Consider the following 21009-nt stretch of genomic DNA (forward strand, 5'->3'; position numbering starts at 1 on the left):
CAGACACGGGCTCTCGTTGCTCGTCAACGCCCTCTCTGTCGCCATGGCAGCTGATAAAGACACCACTGAGAGCGCCATGATTGCACGATAATAACTGTGTTCATTAAAAAGAGCCTCATGTGGGAGGAAAGCGGTAATAAAATGATGTATCAGAGATTGGTGTTACTAAGCGTAAAGGAGATGGACGTTTTAGGATTTCTGAAATAAATGTATTTAAATGAAACAACATTGACTCTAAGATGCGTGTTTTCTGTTTGTGAGTATGTGCGTGTGTCGGTTTATGTTTCAGGGTGATTTCATTATATGTTTCTCCTGTCGATTGTCTTGCAGGTTATGCCACCCCAAAGGCTTCCTGGATCCCCAGCCCTGAAAGAGAAAGGCTGATCGCCGCCCTCCCCCAGGTTCTTCTGCACCCAGTCCTGCCTCTCTTCTCCTGCTCACTCCGCTCATCCAACTGTACATACCACACCCAACCCCGTCCATCCTTTACCTCTAAGACTGTTCACCCTTTCACACCCCTCTCCCACAAATCCTTTCCCACAGCCGCTCCATCTCCAGTCTCTTCTTATTCCAGCCACACAGGCCTCCTTCCCTGCAGCCCCCCCTGTCCTCACCACAGAGCTATTCTTCACCCACTGGCTGAACGCCGGGACCCATGGCTACAGGAGGTCATGCCCCAGAGATAGATGTGTTAATCAATCTACAAGAGGTAAGAGTTATTTTAAGGGGTTCATTCCATTTTAAAGTGTTTTACTGTATGAGGTTGATATAAGATCCCCATAGAGCTCGGGCCAAAGAATACTTAACCTTACATTTTGTAAGCAAAGACAAAACTGAGCTCCATTGCTGAATGACGAATTGGTTGTTTGCACAGTGAGGAGATTCTGTTGCATTTTGGCCAGCAGCTTTTTCAGGATGTTAACTATCCAGGTAAGTAGTTTGAGTGGCCCAATTATGTGAAAACGCAAGCAGCTTTCAGAGTGATTCGAACTCCTATCAGAGCGTGGAGGCCTTTCAGGAAATTGTTGTGCTTGCGTATGTGCTTTTTTTTTTTTTGAAGATATTTATTGTGAGGCCTTTATTAGAGAGACAGCACGGCAGATAGAGTGAGAAATCAGAGTGTGTGTGAGTGTGTGTGTGTGTGTGTGTGTGTGTGTGTGTGTGTGAGAGTGAGTGAGTGAGTGAGTGAGAGAGAGAGAGAGGAGGGGGGGGGGGGGGTCATGCAGAGAAAGAGCTGCGGGTCGGTTTCAGACCCGACTGCTTTGAGGACAACAGCCTCTGTACAAAGAGTACATGGAGCTTGATCTCAGTTTATTTGGCTCTCTGCAGTTCTTCATGGTTTATACCTGTGTTTGCAACATGCTCCTTATGACTGCAAAGTTAATTCCCCAAGTCATTCCACTTAGCTGGCACTAAAAAAAAAACAAGGGTAGTGTCGTGGATTTTTGTCTTTGAATGAAGATCTGAAAGCAAAGTCTTTTGTCTCTGTTTATTTTATTGCATAGAATAACTTTGTGCAGAAAGGGGTATCATACAAATCACAGGAAGTGAGTGCCTCGCAGAATCCCGGACAATCCCGTTTGCGCTGAAGCTTTATAGTGTTAAACCAGAGTTGTACATGTAGATGTTTCATTGCATCTCTGTGATTGGTCTTCTGTAATATTCTGAGACACCATCCCTGTCTAGTGTGCCCTGCAACAATGACTTCATGAGTTGTTATCTGAATCGAAACTGGAGTTGTTTCAAGAAAAAGGAGACAAGGTTGTTGAAAACAGGGAGTCGAGGTATGTTGAGAACAGGAAGTCAAAGTTTACACATCTGATGTATCTCAATATGAAGCACCTGTGAAACGGTTACATTTTGTGCAGACAGTATCAAATTGTATTTTTCCACTACAGTAGCGATAGCTGGCTGAAGCTTCATCTGACTGCATCTAAATGGAAAATGAAAGCATTTGAATTTTTGTTGCATTAAAGTTTGACTTTGGCCAAGCGTCATGTTGCATCAACTATAAAATGGCGGTTAATTACACAGGCCTATTAAGCTAATAGACTGGTAACCCACCGACCTCATATTAAAGACTGTGTCTCTAATAACAGTAGTTAAGTACTCTAAAAAAACATGTTCATATGTTTGTTAGATAATTACTTTTCATTACAAGAGAACTATCACTTGATCGAGTCACAATGCTAACATGAGCTAATCCCCTTCAGTTCCAAATGTAATGAAATAAAAGTGTGATTTATTCTTTTTACTGCATCATGTGTAGTTTTGCATTACTAAAACACAAGCGGCCGCCTCCTTTATTGAAAATGGAGCACAGGCAGATGTGCAAAAAACACTGCAGTTTCTCATGTGTCCACTTGAGGCTTGATCCAAAAGCCCCAGAACTCCCATTTACACCCATTTTAAAAAGTCTGTTTTGAGAAATAAATAGCTCATGTCTTCATCTGTACACACTGTACAGGGGTGAGTAAAAAAAACAAAAACACAAGTGATCTGTGTTGATCATATTAAGGCTAGGAGTTAGATAATTCATGTTGCTGTGAATTGTAGGTGTAAGTCAGGAGGATTAAGGCTCACCAGTTGGTGTTGTCACTGAGACAACGTCCATGTTTCCTACAGTCCATGTTAGGGGGGAAGGGAAGGAAACGGATGAGCTTGGACAGTGAATGCCACCAAGGACAGAAAAACTAAAGTTCTCTCAGACGGCTGAGAAGGAGAGTTTAACTTTGCATGAAGTAAGCAGTATGCAAAAGAGCTGCTGCACATGAAATCATCTACGGACAGTCCTTTTGGGGCTTTAATGTTGGCAGTGTGGTTGAACACTTGAGTGTGAGAAGCGTTCACGAGCTCGTCTAACAGACAGCCCTGACAAAATGCTTTGTGTCTGTGTGAACTGTGAAATCACACCATGTCACATTTTCATACCACTGAGCTGCTAATTTGGCGGTTCATATCAGACCAGGGTACAATGTCACGGGATCACTTGAGATTTTTTATTCTGAAACAGAATAATTCTTGGATGTGGTGTTTCCCGTTTCTAAAATCTTGTTGTTTTTTTTTTTCTCAGCTGGGTCTGGGATTTCAGAAAGAAGAAGAATTTGGCTTTATCCTTTTTATTCTCCTCCCCTCAGGTCAGAGCTGCCCTTTGAAACAGCTCTTGTATTAGAAATGTGCAGAACAAAAGGGCTGGTTATGTTCTTTCAACCGGCACCTTCAGTATTTCAGAGTAAAGTAAAAGAGGCTCTGCTGCATGCTCATGTGTTTCAGAAGAAGAAGAAGATATCCTTTGTTCATCCTGAAAGGATGTTACACTTTGTTATTGAGACATCCTAAATACACACACACACACACACACACACACACACACACACACACACACACACACACACACACACAGAGTTGTCAGAGGGATGGGGATGTTCCTGAGCTCGAGGTGGCTCTGGTGCCTTGCTCACCGAGAGCTGAAAGAGGGCTTAACCCTTTAAAATCCAAAGATAGAAAAACATTAGGATTTTTTGTTGACCTTTCAGATGTTGTTTTAGGAGGCCTACAGTACCAACATGGTGTTGATGCGTCACATTTGAACATTTGTTTGTTCAGTTGTGTATGATCTTTTCACTTTCAAAGTATAAGAATCTTTACATTTTACTGATAGATGAAGCAAAATGGAGTTGAAAAATCCTGCAAATAAAGTTAAAGTTGTGACAAAGTCTGGACAAAGGTCATAATCATTCTTGAAAAGTTGTAGGTGTATTTGCAGTATATAGCGTAGTTCACGTTTGTTACTGATAAACAAGATATTTGTATATTTACATGTTTCTTAGTGCAAAATGTACTGCCAGATTTCATTTAATACAAACAACATGTTTGTTTGTTTTTTTCACAGAGGTTTAACTACAACTCAAAAGATGATATGACCAGTAAAGATCTCCTAAATAAGGACACAGTTGAAAATGTCCTTTAGCATCACAGATACTTTTTTATGCCTTTAAAGCCTGTTCATCAAACGGAAATCTACAAGTACATGAATCCCCTGAACAACACAGTATTGAAGCACATCATTGATTTGCAGACAGCCAGGCCAGCTTTGTGAAAGAGATCTTGATCTCTATGGGTAAATGATCTGGTTTCATTTCTCTCGTTGGTGTCCCAATAAAAGGACGAGTCGCTCATCTGTCTGAAGAAAATCTGCTGCTGAAGTCAAATACTGAAGATAAGTATTTGTTTTCAGACAGAACACAATCTGCCAACCAGGTGGGTGATGTGTTATTATGCACATCAACAGTGTGCAAAACAGACTGTGACGTGATTGGAGGAAACAATAATGTAAATGCTAATGCTTGGCTAACTGAATAAACCCGCCCTCAATGATGGAGACAGTCCCTCATGAACTCACACAGCCTTAAGATTAATGGTTGAAGATGTGTGGCTGCTTCACTTTAGTTTAAATATCTGGGGTGTATTCCTAATTATTTCTTAATGATCAAAATGTCCTTTAAAAGATGAATACTATGCTCAGAGTTTAAATTTAGATGTTCAGAGGTTCACTCTGCGTCTTGATATTTGTAGATTAGAAATAAAGAGCAAGCCACAGAAAACCTGTTGCTGTGTTCGATTTTACTCATGCATTCATTCAACAGAAGAGAAGGACAACTTGCTCAACTTCGATTGTACATATAACATGCAGGAATAATGCCTGTATTTTGAAATAATTGCTCATAAACATCAGCTGTGCAGCAAGAAGCAAAGCTAAACAGTGCAGCTGATATTTATGTTAGTGGTGTTTGTTGGTCTGGGAAGTGGGCCAGCTTGCTTCTATCAAAGAGGAGAGATGAAGCGAGTGGGAAGCAGCTTTTAAACAGCGAAATAAAAATCATGAGGCAACAGAAAGCAGGCTAATCACAGGCAGAGGCAAACAAACACATTGTATTTTCTTCAGCATCAATTGTAATAAGTGAGATAATTAGTATAAGAATATGTTTCATATTGTAAATGGATTCTGTTCACTTGGCACTGGACTTTATGGTCTAAATAATAAATCTGCTGTGACATATTGTTACATGCTGTAACATAATGGAGCCTGAAGGCATCAGCTCAGATAGAGGTCTCAGCGCAGAGACGGGGGACAGCTCTGGGATTTAAAGGGAGCATTCATCGAGTTATTTATCGTGATGGCAGAGCATTTAGCTCGGATATCAACAGCTAGAGTTTAGATTTGTTCAGAATAAAGAGTATCTTTCTTACCTTATGAAAATTATGTTGTTCTGCTTTATATCCATTGCATATTGAGATGACTCTATCTAAGGGGCCGACAGGTGCAAATGCTCGGCAAACAACTTCTATTAAGTAAAGCATGCAGCAGCCTAATAGTTATGTCAATAAAGAGGCTGTAGTCCACATCGCAGCGGTCCTGGGTTCCAAGCCAACCCTGGCCCTTCTGCTACATATCCTCCCCCTCTCTCCCAATATGTCCTGTCTCTCTTTGACTGTCCTATCCAATAAAGGCGAAAAGACCCCAAAAATATAATAAAAAAATATATATACAGCAAATTCAGATGTATGTTTCAAATACAAAAGCAAATGCACACTTACAGCAGCTTAAACACTCAAAAAAAGCCAAAACAACTGCATTAAAGGTCACTATTTTTCTCTAACCCTTATACGTCTTTCTACAAACCCCCCCAATGATGAGAAAAGTTCATCCACTCCGTCCTCTGCCTGCTCCACTTTTCAGTAAATGTGTGCTCAAACAGGCCATTTGGAGGTTTTCCCTTCATGACATCACAAAGGGCAGTGTCTGATCAAATACAGGATCAGAGTAGATTTACAAAAAGAAACTTCACATACATGGTTTGAGAAGCTCTGAAACTGATTTACACAGTTTGAAAAGGTGAATAATATGTGGCCTTTAAAATCAAATACAATGTTCAGAAAACAACTGCTAAACAAATGCTAAAATTCAACCTTTTCTACAGATGTGCTCCAGGCATGTGGACACAGTTTCTTATTGATAGAAGAGTGTGAGGGACACCAGGCATTGAATGGGAAATTCTCATATTTGAGACAGAATAAAGTCAGTGTGACAGCAGCAAGCGGCCTGAATGAACTCCATGTTAAAACAGTATTTCACCTCTTCTACTCCAAACGAAAAAGAAACAAATGAAGGTTGTCCTGATCACCAAGGGCATACAAGGCAAACACATGAAACACACACAGCTGCTTTCATATTAGTCAGCAGCTGATAAATATTTAAATGCCTCTCTCTGGCTCAGCATTCCATTAGATATGAAATATTAATGTTGCAGTAGAAGTTGGGCAGATCACAGGAAAAGGTGAGGCAGCAGGTTTTTTAACTGAACATTGACTCGGCTCAGGGAAAGAAAAAAAAAAGGCTTAATAATAGTAGCTTTACTCTCCCGTAATTGATTGGAGGCCTTGAAGCAACCACACATTTGAAACAACATGAATCAAATATCACTGTGTTTGAGGTAAATGGACACCACCACCACTTCAGGTCTCACTGTAATCAGACAAGCTTTCATCCTGCCTTCATTATAGCGATATTTATATAAGCAGATTAACATCCCAATGATGGCAGGACACAGTTGAGTGGAATTAGTTCACTCCTTTGTGCCTGAGCTTTTACACACCACATCAAAGGATTCACAACAGTGACTGCAGGTCATTTATTTTTTAATTTTTTACCTTGCATAACAATCACTCAGGCTATCAAGTGCCACCTAAAATAGTGACAAAATGTCCACACACTTAGCCCTCACTTTCAAATGTGACATTCATGAATCATCCCTCTGCAGACAGATCCTGGGATTACTCCTAACATAAATTCAAATCTGCAATCTGAAACTGTGTCCATGGTCAGTGTGGGTCAACTTAAATGATTATTCTGGAAATCACAAAATAGTTCCTTGATATGAAACAAAGAATTTCACAAGACCACTTTAAGCCTCTATGTAAGCCGTTAGAACCTCTGAAATATACAGTAGGCTCTTCTTTCAGAGCAGTGGAGAGCTGTCCCCCCCACCCTCCTCCTTGCAGCCTTCTGACTGTTCGTCCTTTTTAGGGTTTGTAATAGAGAATGCTAACGTTGAATGGTTTATTTATGTGAGGATTGTTAGCCAGTGTCCTTTGTCGTGGTAGTTTCAGAGGGTGATAATAAATGACTGAAGCAGAGAGGGTCAGGACCTCCTGTCTGTGTCAATGAAGCTAACTCAATACACAACTCAAGCAATGACTGGACTCACCTCTTCCTGGTTGTCTTTTCAGCAGGTGGGGGCGGAGTCTAAAGGGAGGGGGTGGGGCTTAAAAGCTTGATGAGGGAGGTAGAAGAGAAACAAATAAACAATTATATTATTCACATTTTAAGTGTTAGTGTTGTAGTTGTAAATGTTTACTGAATAATTATTTCTTGTATTCTATTTTTGAATTAGTTTGACATGAATGTTAATTGTTCCACAAACCACCTCAATGGTTTGTCAGTGAGAGTTTATAAGGCAGCTGCCTTCTTTTAGTGTAAGTTTGGTGTCGGTGTCTTACTGTGCGTGTTGTCCTGCTGTACAGGAAATCTTGAGACCTCACCCTAAGGAACAGACCCAGACCTGCTCTTTCATGCATGTAGCACAAAGCAGAGGATTTTCTGTATGAGACTTGTTCAAAACTACTGTGAATACTCGTATTGTGTGAGGCATGGGAGGCTCAAGGAGAAGAGCGTGCAGGAGGAGGAAGACTTTTCTGTAATGACTGCTTCTGTGTTGATATCACTTCAACATTTGTTTGTACAAATAGTCACGAAAAGAGTGAAAAGCAATTTACAGGTAAGCAAATATCAGTCTATATTTGCATAGTGCCAATTGATACCACGTATTATCTCAGGACACTTTACATAAAGAGAAGGTACAGTATAGACTGTGCTCCTTGTGATGTTATTTACACAGAGCCAACATTAATCCTCCATTAGCACAGCACCTGCAACATTTAAGTTACAGAGGCAAAGAATAGTCTTCCTTCAAACAGGCAGAAGTCTTGAGCACCAGGCCAGACTCATGTTGGACAGACATCTGCTGCAGCTGTTTTTAGTGTAGGATAGGATTTAGGATACATATAGAGTCAACCATGTCAGGTTGAAGTTACTTTATTTGTACCAGGGCTGTGACCCCATTGGTAGGCCTCAGAGGAACTACTATACAGGGTGGCCACTAGAGGTTATCCAAAACAATAAGTATTCTTTCATATTTCCTTTTAGTTTCTCTACTTATTATGCTTCTTAAAAAACAGTTTTCGCTGCATTGCCATAGGTCCACTTTACTATAGAATGTATATATGTTCTCCTCGTTGGATATAGGCCTTTCCGTGTGCAGTTTGCATGTTGTCTCTGTACTTCTGTGGCTTCACTCTGGGTACTTTAGCTTCCCCCCACAAGCTAAAGACATGCTCGATAGGTTAATTGGGTTAAATGATCTGTAGTTGTGACTGTGTGTCTCTAGATGTCAGCCCTGTGATTGGGACTGCAGGTGGAAATTAGCACAAGTGCTACAACCTGGTACAATGCATCTCTCCTTTTTGAGGTTAATGTATATTGTACACTGCCCCTGTTCAAATAAATAAATAAATGAAAAAATAGATGAAATGACTGATGAACAGTCCAGAGTGTACTCCGCGTCTCGCCAAAGGGGCCAGACCTCCACTTATCCAGAAAAGCCTCATCTGGGTCTCAAGTGTTGATCAGAGGAATGTCCACTGAGGTCATTTTGTGACCTTAAAGATTTCTAGGTTGAAAATTGGGCGTCATTCTAAAGTCTCCATTTAGGTTATTAACAAAACTTAAATGCCTCAAAATAATGAACAAAGCTACAGCCCTCAGTGCAGCATACTGTCCCCCCCTTTCTACTCTCCAATATTCCTGCTCACATCCTGACTCCACCACCTGGGCTGGGGTCGGCGTCCTCCTGTGTCCCTCCACCCAATCTGACTTCAAAGCTGAGATGAAAGAGTTTAGAGTCATCGGCTCAAATAGAGCTGCAGCAGAGCATCACCAGGTTCAGCAGAAATCCCCTTATTGTAATATTTCTCTCAGCTCTCAGTTATTATCATCAGTCCCTCAAACATTACATGAGGAGTATTTGAGTCAGGCTCTTAAACCGTGCTTACAAGAACAAGGTGAGACCAGAAGGGTGTCAGAGGTAGAAATTAAAGTAGAATTGGTTTTCAGAAATATAGGGCACCTTAAATAATGAACAGAATTGAGCTGGCCGGTCATTAAAAAGCATGCTTTTACATCTTGCTCCATTCTGTCCTTTTATATTCTGTCTGGCTTCTTCTGCCTCGACTCTGTGCAGATAGGTAGCTGAGATCATTAAACCCATCCTGTCCCTTCATCCCACTGGTAATTAGGGAGTAATGGAGCCTTGGCACGGAGAAATCAGAGACCACAGAGCCAGAGTGCTTACCGTGCCAGCACCACTCTGAGGTGGAGGAAGCCGCCTGTCGTGGTGATTTGACCTATCAGAGGTACCTAACAGCTCCAGCAGGACACGCCCACCAGCCCTGACTGTCTCCAGGGGCCGTCTAGTGCATTAGTTCTTTGCTGCTTGGCACTTTGTTGTATTGATTTCATGTCCTGTATACATAAGGTGGAGGATGTACAGACACCTGATGCCTATTGTACTCTATAGGAGGTATTCTAAAACTCAAATTGTCGATGATCTATGAAGATATAAAGTGGAAACAGGTTTGGGGCAGATATTGTTAAAGGCCAGATTTGCTTGAGATATTTACAGTCGAATGAAATCCAGCTTTATTTATAGAGAACTATTTTAAAACCATTCTTTTTTGTCTTCAAAAACCGTGGTCACAGTTAAATAGGTAAGGGACAACGCCCGACAGAAGTGTCCATCATCATTAACGGTCGACGTTATGGGACAGAGCTGAAAAAACAACGGTCTCCTGTTGTCTTCTGCCTCGTCTTTAGTTAAAAACAACAACTTTAGGTGGCGCCGATAGCGCAGCGGCAGCGCGCGCGCACCATGTTGCGAGGCTTTGCTCCTCGCGCGGGCGGCCCGGGTTCGCGTCCGGCCTGTGGCCACTTTCCCGCATGTCTCTCCCCACTCTCTCCCTGTTTCCGACTCTATCCACTGTCCTATCAATAAAGGCAAAAAGGCCAAAAATAAACCTTTAAAAAAAACAAAAAAACAACAACTTTAGTTTTCCGTGCACTTTGAATGCTTTTTTGAACTTCCTGTTTGACCAGTCTCACAGTAACAAACTGAACATGCGTAACAAAGTTGGTGATGAAGCTCTTTTCCATATTTGCTCCTTCAGGATCATTCAGGATTATTGTTATTAAGTTCCTTTAAGACCCAATCTTCTCCCTGTGTGTCTCTTATTTCTGATGTCAGAGTCAAGCTGTGTCATGCTAACAGAGTGGCTGCTTGCATTTCCAACTATAGGCCAGTGCTACAATAGAGCAATCAAATGACAAGTCATGTAATCATGTGGTCCATATTCAGCGGCTGCTTTCTGCTTTCACTGATTTCCTCATTCGTCACAATGAATAAGATGTCTCCTAAACTGTATCAAAGATTTGTGAACACATTGAAGCCCTTTGTCTCTCAATCTTACTGTACATATTCTCCTCATTGCCCTCAGAGTTGACTTTCTCCCCCTATACTTTGGAGAGTGTGGTGTAAAGATCTCTTGTTCTCTCCCTTCTCCAGGAGAAGGTGGAGGATGATGATGATGAGGAAGAAGCAGTGGAGGAACATGAAGAGGAAGAAGAGGACGAGGAGGAGAACTGGGAGAAGGCACTGTCTGTGGAGCGCTTTGGAGACATCATCAGTGACTCCGCCTGCAGCAGTGGAGACAAGATGGGCCGCCACTACACGGAGAAAGACTTTGAATGTAAGCAGAACACATTTGACCTTCAAGGACGACTCGAACAAATGTGTTTTCATGAAGTTTTGAATCTCTTATTACCAGAGTTTTCCACCAAAGTAGTATCCTGACTGACACTTGAAGAAGCTCAAAGAAAGTTGCAGGGAAGAAAAAGGAGCAAGATGATTTTTTAGATAGATTTAAAAAAGCTTCAAGTCAGGTCAAACAAACAAGAGGTGACTAAAGGGCTTCACAGACAAAGGCAAAATAAAACAGGCTAAAAAAAACAGTGTCAGTGATGATTTTTTACTCAGAGAACGTAAAAACACATAAACGTGAAAATTTATGAATAAAACAAAAAGCAACTAATTTCAAAGGATGAAGAAAAAACGACAGGCTGTTCATATCATAATCTATTTACAAGTGTATGTCTTTATATGTAGTATGATAAACACAGCCATATATAATCTTCTGACCTTCTCTGTCACTCACAGGTTTAGTCTGAGAGCGGCACAAGATGTCGTTCCTGAGAGTCTATCAGTGGATTAGTATGAGGCAGATCATCACATGCTCTGGTTGGAGATAACAGAGGCTATTATCGGAGCGCTTTCTTTTTCATGTTTATTAAACAGTGCATCTCTATCATTGTGTGATAATTAAAATCTAAAGCCTTTGTTTGTGTTGTGTCTTTCAACTATTTAATAGGGAATTAAGGGGGGGGGGGGGGGGGTGCACATCTCCTCTGGGAATAGCACCCTGTTTATATGAATGGAACTGAAGGGCTGCAGTGTTTGTTAGTGTACGTCAGCGTTAGAGGAAAACTCAAGAAAAAGGTTCTTGAACTATTAAATATGTGTGCATGTAAATATTTATTTGCAGGGTCACTTCTGAACTGTATCAACAGACGATTATCTGCTGTGTGTTCACAGAAATATCAATATCATGGCTGCCCTCATACTCATTTAGAGGTGCTTTTATGTATTTAGAGTTTCCCCATTGGCTTTGGACTACTATTATGAAGCCTTGAGTTTTATGATCTAACAGTCAATATTTTGTGATGAGAATATCATTACAAAGTTAATAAAAAAAAAAAAAAAATGTTATGGGGCATTTTGACCTCATTAGTTGGAGAGAGACAGGAAATGTCTCTGACAGGACCATGGCTGTGTGAATGCAGACAGAAAAAAAGTCCCCATGGTGCGTAGTTCTCAGGGAACTTCGTGTGGAATAATTCCTCTTCAAAAAGTCTCCAGAACGGTTTGGTCTGAAAAAAGCTACGTTTGGAGTCGACTTAACACTAGTGGTTAAGACCATTGGTTTGCTAGGAAACTGTTTACCAAGGTAGTGAATGGTGTTCTGCAGACTTTTTACAACCATGAAGTTTTTCTCTGCTGCTTACTCCAACTTCTCATATATATTCCATGCTCACACGCTTAGCCTGAAAAGAGCTGAGATGCACCACAAAGCAGCAAAGAATCCAACGCTGTATGACACCGTTGACAAATTGGTTTGGTGGAATTCGAACATTCGAGGTCATAATGGTCTCTGATTTTATTCTTCTTTGTTTAGATCACCGACACACATTTCATCATACGCACCACCCTTTGTCCACCCACCTGCCCCTGCCCCAGCGTTTACGGAAAAGGGTACACAGCTCGGACAGAAGGCGGAAAAAGAAACGGAAGAAAAAAAAGACCTCCTTGCCTCCATCTGATGTTACACCCACAATCCACGAGGTAGACGAGGAGGAGGCGGAGTCTGAGACCGACAGACAGGGGGCGGCAGCTGCCCGGAGCACGGAGCCACCTGATCTCCAACCGCAGGTAAAATCACACAGAGGGGAAAACATTGGCCTGTTTATATCGTTGCATGCAAAACATGAGCATGTCTAACTGTGATTGTGAAAAGTTCCCTATTAAACATGACAGCTAGCTCTGGTTTTGCACACCCTGCAGGTAGAACCACCTTAAAGCATATCCCTCCCTTCTCACTGCTTTTCCTCTTCCTCTCAGTTTAGTTTGGGGAGCCAAGAAGACTTGGAGGAACCCCTCCCGCTCTCTGCCTTCCACATGGAAAATGAAGAACATCCATTGTCAAAGGAAGGCACACCCACTGTGATAAAGGGAGAGGCTTGTAATGGGGGAATTGCTGTTCTGGAGCAGGATGAGGAGGTGGATGGTGAGGAAGCTTCCTGCAGCAGGTACGTTATTGTGGTTTCTGAGGTGGCTCTGTTTGTCAGTGTGGAATGACAACAAAGACAATGCTGCACATAGAAACACACACTGATGTAGTTAAAATGAATGATTTAGGACTTGATGCAACAATCCAACATCAACACTTCAATCAAAATGAATCCAATACCCGCTGTTTTTTACATGAAAGGTGTCACCTACAGCGACGACCCATAGGTCTGTGTGACCTATAATGAGCGCAAACCTCTCCTGCCAAGCATCCTGCAGCTAATTGTTTTGATTTATGGCCACCAGAAAATGTAGTGTCACACCCTCCTTTTCCCAGCAGCAGCAGTAGATTTCAATTGAGAACCGGAGGGTCTAAGGTTCAAATCCCGGTGCGGACGAAGTCTGGAAATTGGTCTGGTAACTGGAGAGGAGCAAGGCACCAAACCCCCAAGAGCCCTAGCGTGCTCCCCTGTGTAGCAGGCCCACTCTGACATTCTCTCCATTAGTGCACGTGTACACGTTACTGTTTTTGCAAATGTGTGTGTTTCAGCCTGAGTGGGTGTAGCATGTCTCAGTAACAGAGTGTAAGAGTAATTAATAAGAATATCTTCTCTTCTTCTAGAGAACTCTTCTTCTTCACAGCACAGTTTAAAAAAATCACTAGAAACAGAAGTCGGGATGAATGCCAATGTTTCTTAAAGTTAGCTGGACGTAAAATAATACAATATTCTAACATGTTTTCAACTTTATGAGACAATAATGAGGCAATATTTGTTTGGGCTGCAGAAGCAAGATTGAATGTCTGCTGTGACAATCAACATTAATGCTTTGAAACTGCAGTGTCTGTTCTGTTAGCGATAAGTTGCTTGAAGTAGTTTTGATACATTCGATAAATGTCTATCTTTTTAATTCAGCTCCTTCAGGTTTTGATCTCCATAAACTCTTGTAGCTGTCAAAAATCCTCTCTTAAGCTGCTTAGTGCTCATTCAAGCTCACCTGCTAGCTGCTAACTACTAGCTGCTAACTGCTAGCGGTGTCTCTTTTCTGTTGGTTCATGTTGAGCTACTGTAAAGCAAAGCTGTGGTCAGTAAAACAAAACAAACAAACACGACCAACCTAAAGACACTTAAAATCCTTGTCGGGCTGATAGAGTTGGAGGATCAGTCTGGCGGAGTTTCACAATGAGCAGCCTCGCTGGTCAGCTCAGGCTGATATTAAAAATATTGATCCAGCAGCTTTGTGTGATGTTTTTTTCTTTCTTTGTTTCACTCTTCTGTCTTTTCACCGAGGAGTGTTTACTGTTACTGTGAAGGGAAGCAACATAACACAGAAGTGTGTTGCTATGGTTACCCACAGTTTATTACTCTGCGCCATATGAGCTACTTTAATGTCTCATTCAGTATGGTTACACTGACAATGTTTATGGTGGGGGGTTTTTTTCAGCTGCATGCCAGACAGAGCTGTGTATTTGTCAGATGTGTTATGATGGACTCGGGAGATGGATACCAAAGCTGGATCAGGAATGATTCAATTCTCATTTAAAGGTCACCTTGCTTTCTAAATTCAGAGTTGACCCTGTGCGTCGAAGGCATCTGTTAAATATAACACAGGTGCTGTGGCGAAGGAGCCGAGCAGCAGGCTGGAGCAGCCAGATGTTGTCTCTATTTGCACACATATAATCCAATACCATATGCATGTTAGCTCTACATTAGCAGTCTTAAATGTGTCATTAGGAATGTGAACGTCAGGCAGACCCGAGACCCGTTTATACGGCTCCTTAGGCTGTAATGATTCAGCGATGGCTCCAGCTGCTGTGTTTTACATAATTATAAAAATAATCCAGGTTTGGAGGTTAGAGGCCCCACAATGCTTCAGGTTTCTGAGTATGCAAATAAGAGCACACAAACAGCATGGAGCATGTGCCATGTCGGATTACGTCGCTGTGATTGAGTGACCACAGCAGTGGATGATGACTCAGAGGGTTTATGAGGGGTTCCTGGTTTGCTGCTGTGTTGTGAAGCCCTCTGCTGGTCAAGTGACAACATTTCAACCAGAAGGGGCAACACAGCTTTTCTACCAGCAGCAACAATTTAGTTCTTTTTTTTAAACACTTTCTGAATTTCTAACAGCCGATAACAGGATTCTTAATGGTATATAAGCTCACTTTAAGTGAAATACATGTTTCTGTTCTCTTGTTGTCAGTGCCAGTACCGAAGAATCAGATCCCTCAAGTTCAACTTCGACCCGCGGCTGGTTCCGCAAGAAGCCTGTACACCATCGTCTTGCAGCCACCCAGCGGAGCAACTATGACCTACGAGAGCGAATCTGCATCGGCAGCATGACCGCTCATGAGACAGCCGTCTATCAACAGGTCCCCACAGACGAGGCCGAGGCCCAGATGTTGGCCAGCGCCGATCTGGATGACATGAAAAGTAAGGAACAAAAGTACCTCAGGGCTTTTAGGTGAATGGAAGATCTCATCTTTTTGGTGACAGAGGTCTTTCAGATTTTAATAATAATATTTTAGGACCTAGCATCTTAACTCGTAAGTAATTGGTTCTTTATGTTTGAAGTTGACAGGGATGTTGTGTTTGTGTGTAACAAGGGGCAGGTTTCTCAATATTTTCATAAACTATGATACAATATCAAGGCCTCAAAGATAGTGCACACTGAAAATACTAATGCACTAATACTAATGACTTATGTCAGCTCGTGCATCTGACGTCATCAATGCTTCTTACCATTCTTCTGTCATTATGATGTCTGCATGTGGCACAAGAAGATGATCGTCCGCAGTCTCAGTTTGACCTCTAAACCCTGACTGGCTCCGCCTTTTTCCCAGCAAGGGAGCAAACACGTAATGTGCAAAGCCCAAGATTTTTAGAATGTTTTGAAACACTGAAAACAGCAGAAATGCTGGAAGAAATTCAGCCTCCAGAAAGACGCCTTCCTGTAGTCTGCCCGAGCCGTCACTGCCTGAATACTTCAGATTATCAGAGAAGGTCATTTGTAAGACAAGTAATGTGTTCGCTGTAAACACATTGGTAGCGGCTGTGGATCAGTGGTAGAGTCGGTCGTCTCTCACCAGAAGGTTGGGGGTTCGATGTGAAAAATCAATGTCTGAAAGATAACACAACACATTCCAATCTCTGGGAAAAGGTGGGAAAGGCAGATATCCATATCTGAAATGTATCAGATAATTAAGAAGGCTGCTGATAAGAGTGATTGTATTTTGAACCTTAATCAAATGGACGAAAATAGATCATGAATTAGTTTCTTTGTTGTGTTGTATTTAGACTTCAGAGTGAAGACATCTCTGGACCCCTCCACTGACTCATTTATCTGTCCTCACTGCTACTGAGAAAGAAAAAGCTTTAGAGCGTGGAGATAGGAGATGATTTCAACTGTTGCTAAAAGTACCTTCATAGATGACTCAGGTTCACTCTTCACCCACGCTACAGCACTGTCGAGGGATCATTGTGAGGTGTCTTTTTCCTGCACGGTTGTTTTAAATCAGCCACAGACTTCTATACTAGAACTCCTTTACAGAAGCAAATTGAAAGTGTCACTGTTGCTCTGGTATTTATGAAGAGAGTGCAAACACAGGTCTATGTGTTTGCACTGAGCATGAACATTTCTCTGTCAGAGTAAACCATGTGGAAAGTCTCTGGATTTCCAAAAATCAGATTACAATACAAATTTGTTTTTGAAAAAAACAGCTGCAAATTGTATCCAGAAAAATGGCTTCATGCTGGTTTCAGCACCCTCCAGTGGCACTTTAAAGAAATGCAAGTCAGTCTGTTTAAGCACAGACAACACATTAATAATTCAAGTAAATAATGGTGATTTAAAAAGGTGCAATTTATTTCTCACCTATTTCCTTCAGTTTTGTAAAATTTAAGCCAACATTTTGTTTCTGTCTCACTTCATGGTTGTTTTTCTTAATGTTTTTTAATATTAGTTATGAGGTACTCATCACTTTCCTTTAAGGGGTTTGAGTCGGCAGCCACTGAAATTTGCTCTGCAGCTTTTATCTGGTGAGTCTCCTCAAAATACCTTCAGCGCTGATGCTAAACAGTTCAAGCTTTAGTTAATTACAGAAACGTTAAATATAGAAACTGGCTTTAAATATTACTCGCTAATCTGACAGGACAAGAATGTTACTGTTTGATGTTTGGAGAGTAGGAGACATTGGTTGTCAAACGGCACTTGGAATATCTCTGACGGTAGAAATCATAAAGGTAACAGATCTGAACAAAAATTAGATTAAGGATTTTTTTTTTTAATCCTTCAAATGTTCGATTATCAGAAGCATCTTTTAAGAAGTTTCTTCATGAGGCTCAATAAAAGAAACATCAGAAAATCAATATCTTATAATATATAATAAATATCTGATGTAAGTTAATGAATGTACTGAAAGATGTGTAAAAGATGTAAACTTGGACATCATCCATTGTCAGTCTGGCAGCCCTGATGTTGACACTTGACAAGCTTTCTTACTGCTGCTGAAAAGTTGGCTTCACTGTGTGCGTCCAGCATTGTGTCTCATGAGACGAGTGTACACAGTGCCTGGCCCATGCGCACACACACACACACACACACACACACACACACACACACACACCTACACACACTCACACTGTTAAAAAAAGCTGCTAACACAAAAGCTGAAAGGAAGGAGGACAGAGAACCTGCAGTATCTACACACCGTTTCTGTAAATGATCTCATATTTACAGAATACTTTTTGCGATGAGCTCTAATGCATCAACACAATGTAATACTGAACGTGTTCAATGTTTGGCTTGTTGGTGTATTTACATGGATGGGGAATTAGCTGCAGTACAATGGTGATTTTTAACATTTTTATCAGATAGTTCCCATAGGTCTCCCAACACCAGACGTTAGGCTTAAAGCTTAAAGCCAAATATTTGTAAAAGGCCACAATTAAAAAAGGATTTCTTTTAGAAGCGCCGTAGAGGCTTCAGCGCCCTCTGCTGGACACTGTGTTTCATTTTACTTTAAAATACTGAAACATTTAGTACATCAGGTTCTGTTCATTTTTGTCTGTTGGAAAAAGCTATTTAAAACATGTTAAATGTGGACAATAAGATAGAAATAGTTTCCTGGCTAAGATCTATTTTGGGCCTTTTAAGCTTTTATGTGATGCAGTGGAGGGAGTGAGAAGTCACTTTTTTTTTTAACTTGCGCTGCCTGTTTGGAGGAGGATAGCCTCTCTACATGGGGCGCACCTTACCGCTAGGCAATCTGCGGCCCCACTTTACATAAAAGTTAAGATGCTCAATAAAATTGATCACAGCACATGGATGGAGAATCATCCAATTATATCGCTCATCACTACAAATAATCCAAAGAACTACAAAACAACCAAGAATGAAATAATGGACCCACACAACAAGAGGAAACCAAAACCTTGCCATAGCAGGACACATCAAGTAACATCACAAAATATTATGAATAAGCTGTTCAATTAATGTTAAAATTAGTGACTTTCAGTGTTTACTTGTGTTTCAGTTTAAATGTCCTGTTTCTTATGGGGTAAGGTTTTTCTTCCTCACATGCTGTTGAACATGTATCCATGCTGATGTTTAAAAAATCAAGTATTAATTCACAATCAAACATCCTAGACATATCTTTGTGAGAAGAATAAAAATCTGTGAGAAAAAAACAAAAAGAAAAAACAAGAGAAGCCGAGGCAGAAAGAGGGAGGTAAGCCCTCATGTTGCCAGACAAAAAAGTCTCTCCCAGCATCCAGAGGCTTTAATTAACAGGGGCTGCAGTCGATTCCCCTTTAGCAGCGACCCTGCCTGTGGCTTTTCCTGATTCACCAGAGCAGAGTAATCATTGACTGTTTGGGAACCACAGGGCACCTACAGTCCATCACAATAAGCTATCGGATTTGTAGGAGGTGATGGGTAACATTGACAGGCTACATACAGTAAATCCCCTCAGTACAGTAGATCCCTCTGTTTCAGTTTAGTCAAGGGACTCCATAGACTCATAATTCTGCCCAATTTCAAATAAAAATAAGATGCCAAAAAAAGTCAAGTTAAAAACGGTAAGAGTTTTAGCCAGTGACCTATACAGGGTGAATCGTTAACAGCCAGTGAAAAGTAAAAATTCTTAACTTTCGAGATCTATGAAACTTTATCATTTTGTGCTAAGTGACTGACTGATCTCATTGGGGCGACTGTACAAGTATAATCACATTGTTTTCAACATTAAATTCAATGTTTGTTCTCCTTCTTAGACTGAAAAGAAGTGCAGGATTTCCCTAAACATGTCTGCAGCGCATGCAAACCCAAACACATTCGTACACACACAGAAATGCACGAATGTCTGTGACACACACCAACACATTATTCAAGCAAGCTGAAAGCAGTCCTTTGAGGGTCTAAGAGGAGTGCACTTGATCTAGACAAGTCAGACCATTTACTCGACAGAGGTTTCCATGGTGACCAAGGGACAGAAAATGTGCAGCATGCTCTGATATTTATCAGCAGCATAATAAATCAGTACAATGAGTCCCGTCAGTTACTGTAGGTTACTCTGGTGATGTTTACATATGAAGGGCTCTCAGTGTTTGTCTGTCCTCTTTTTGTTCACTGCTTCTTTTAGTTGCATGTAATTCAGGGAGGACTACAACCATCAGAACTTGACTTTTACCCTTCTACAAATCACATGATGGGGATGTGATAGTGGACTCTATGGAAACAAGAGGCATGAACTCCTCTTGCCTGATTCACTTAGTGTTGGTTTTCCAATGGCCAGAAAGATCAATGGGCTGGGGACGTCGTTAGAAAAGGGCGGAACAGCCATTCAGCTGACAGGCTGGTCTCACAAAGTAGACCACCCCTGTCAATACCTGCTTTAGATGGTGCAGATAAAGTGTTTTTTGCTGCCATTTTACATCTCACCGATTGTGGATCTAGCAGGGTGTGGCTCCAACTTTGTATTTTTTATTTTTTTTTGCTTCATACAACTATTTCACATATTGGACTTTAACGAAAGTGTTTTTTGGATGTCAGAGGCACCAATACCATTTAAGACTTGGATGTTGGCGCTTGTTTTTGAGGTGTAGACAATTTTGTTTTGCTTAATCAGAGGTACGTTAGAGGCCACTGCCAAGACCCAGTCTCATTAGAACAGTGATCCAGGAGAACCATCGTTCATGAGTCGGAGCCCTGGATGAGCAGTGTGTCCACTTGGAGGAGGATAGGAGGAGGTACCGGCAGCGGAGATGACAGACGTTGAGGGACAGGAAAACCAGGGACAGGGCTCCTCTGATAAGAAGCTCAGCATTGAACATCATGGACAAGAACGTAGGTGCAGTACCCAGAAAGGCACCCCCAAGAAGCACCAACATGAGCCCCACAGCTCATCGTCCAATGCTGAGGGATTGGAGGATTTTGAAGAGTTTGTTTTGGATTTTGACGACTATGACTTGCTTGAGTCAATCCAAACTCAAGTGGAGTCATCAATCGAGCCTATCCGTAAGTTTTACATAGTTGTGCTTCTGTTTTTGATGGGTAGAATTCTCATTTTGTTCATTCAATAAAAGAGCTTAAACCACTGGAGATTTGACAGTCGTAAATGTTGTGTCAAGCTGTTGATGACTACGGTTGTTATGTAATCAAAAAGCACCCAGATCTCCAAATGGATGTGCATTATATTCTGATTTTACATGTATAATCAATGATGGGGGGCTGCTAGCTTAATTAACCGCAATAGAACTCATTCATGGCCACACACAGAACAAGTTTGTCCAAAGTATTGAGTGAATTGACATGATGCCCGACTGCTGCTATTTCCTGCTTTCCTATTGATCCAGTTGCCCCCATTCTGCAGGTCCATTTGTGATCAGCCACTGTTTGTGTGGAAAGACATTTCATTGACCAGCAAAGTGTAGTTCAGCAA

At 41.3% G+C, this 21009-nt stretch overlaps 1 protein-coding gene across 2 annotated transcripts in view; it reads left to right on the forward strand.

Moving 5' to 3' along the window:
• Nucleotides 1-532: 532 nt before the first annotated feature.
• Nucleotides 533-21009, forward strand: part of slc4a3 (solute carrier family 4 member 3) — a 47785-nt gene continuing 27308 nt past the window's right edge. The window contains exons 1-5 of one of the 2 annotated variants that reach the window (XM_079358474.1): nt 533-709; nt 10737-10920; nt 12463-12716; nt 12906-13093; nt 15276-15505. In XM_079358474.1, the coding sequence (XP_079214600.1) occupies nt 656-709; nt 10737-10920; nt 12463-12716; nt 12906-13093; nt 15276-15505 (910 nt within the window). In that variant the 5' untranslated portion in view covers nt 533-655. Of the gene's footprint in view, nt 710-10736; nt 10921-12462; nt 12717-12905; nt 13094-15275; nt 15506-20050; nt 20586-21009 lie in introns of those variants that run through there. The other variant, XM_079358475.1, reaches the window with a different exon arrangement.

Source organism: Symphodus melops (genome assembly GCF_947650265.1).
Source record: "Symphodus melops genome assembly, chromosome: 12".
NCBI classification, from domain to species: Eukaryota; Metazoa; Chordata; class Actinopteri; order Labriformes; family Labridae; genus Symphodus; species Symphodus melops.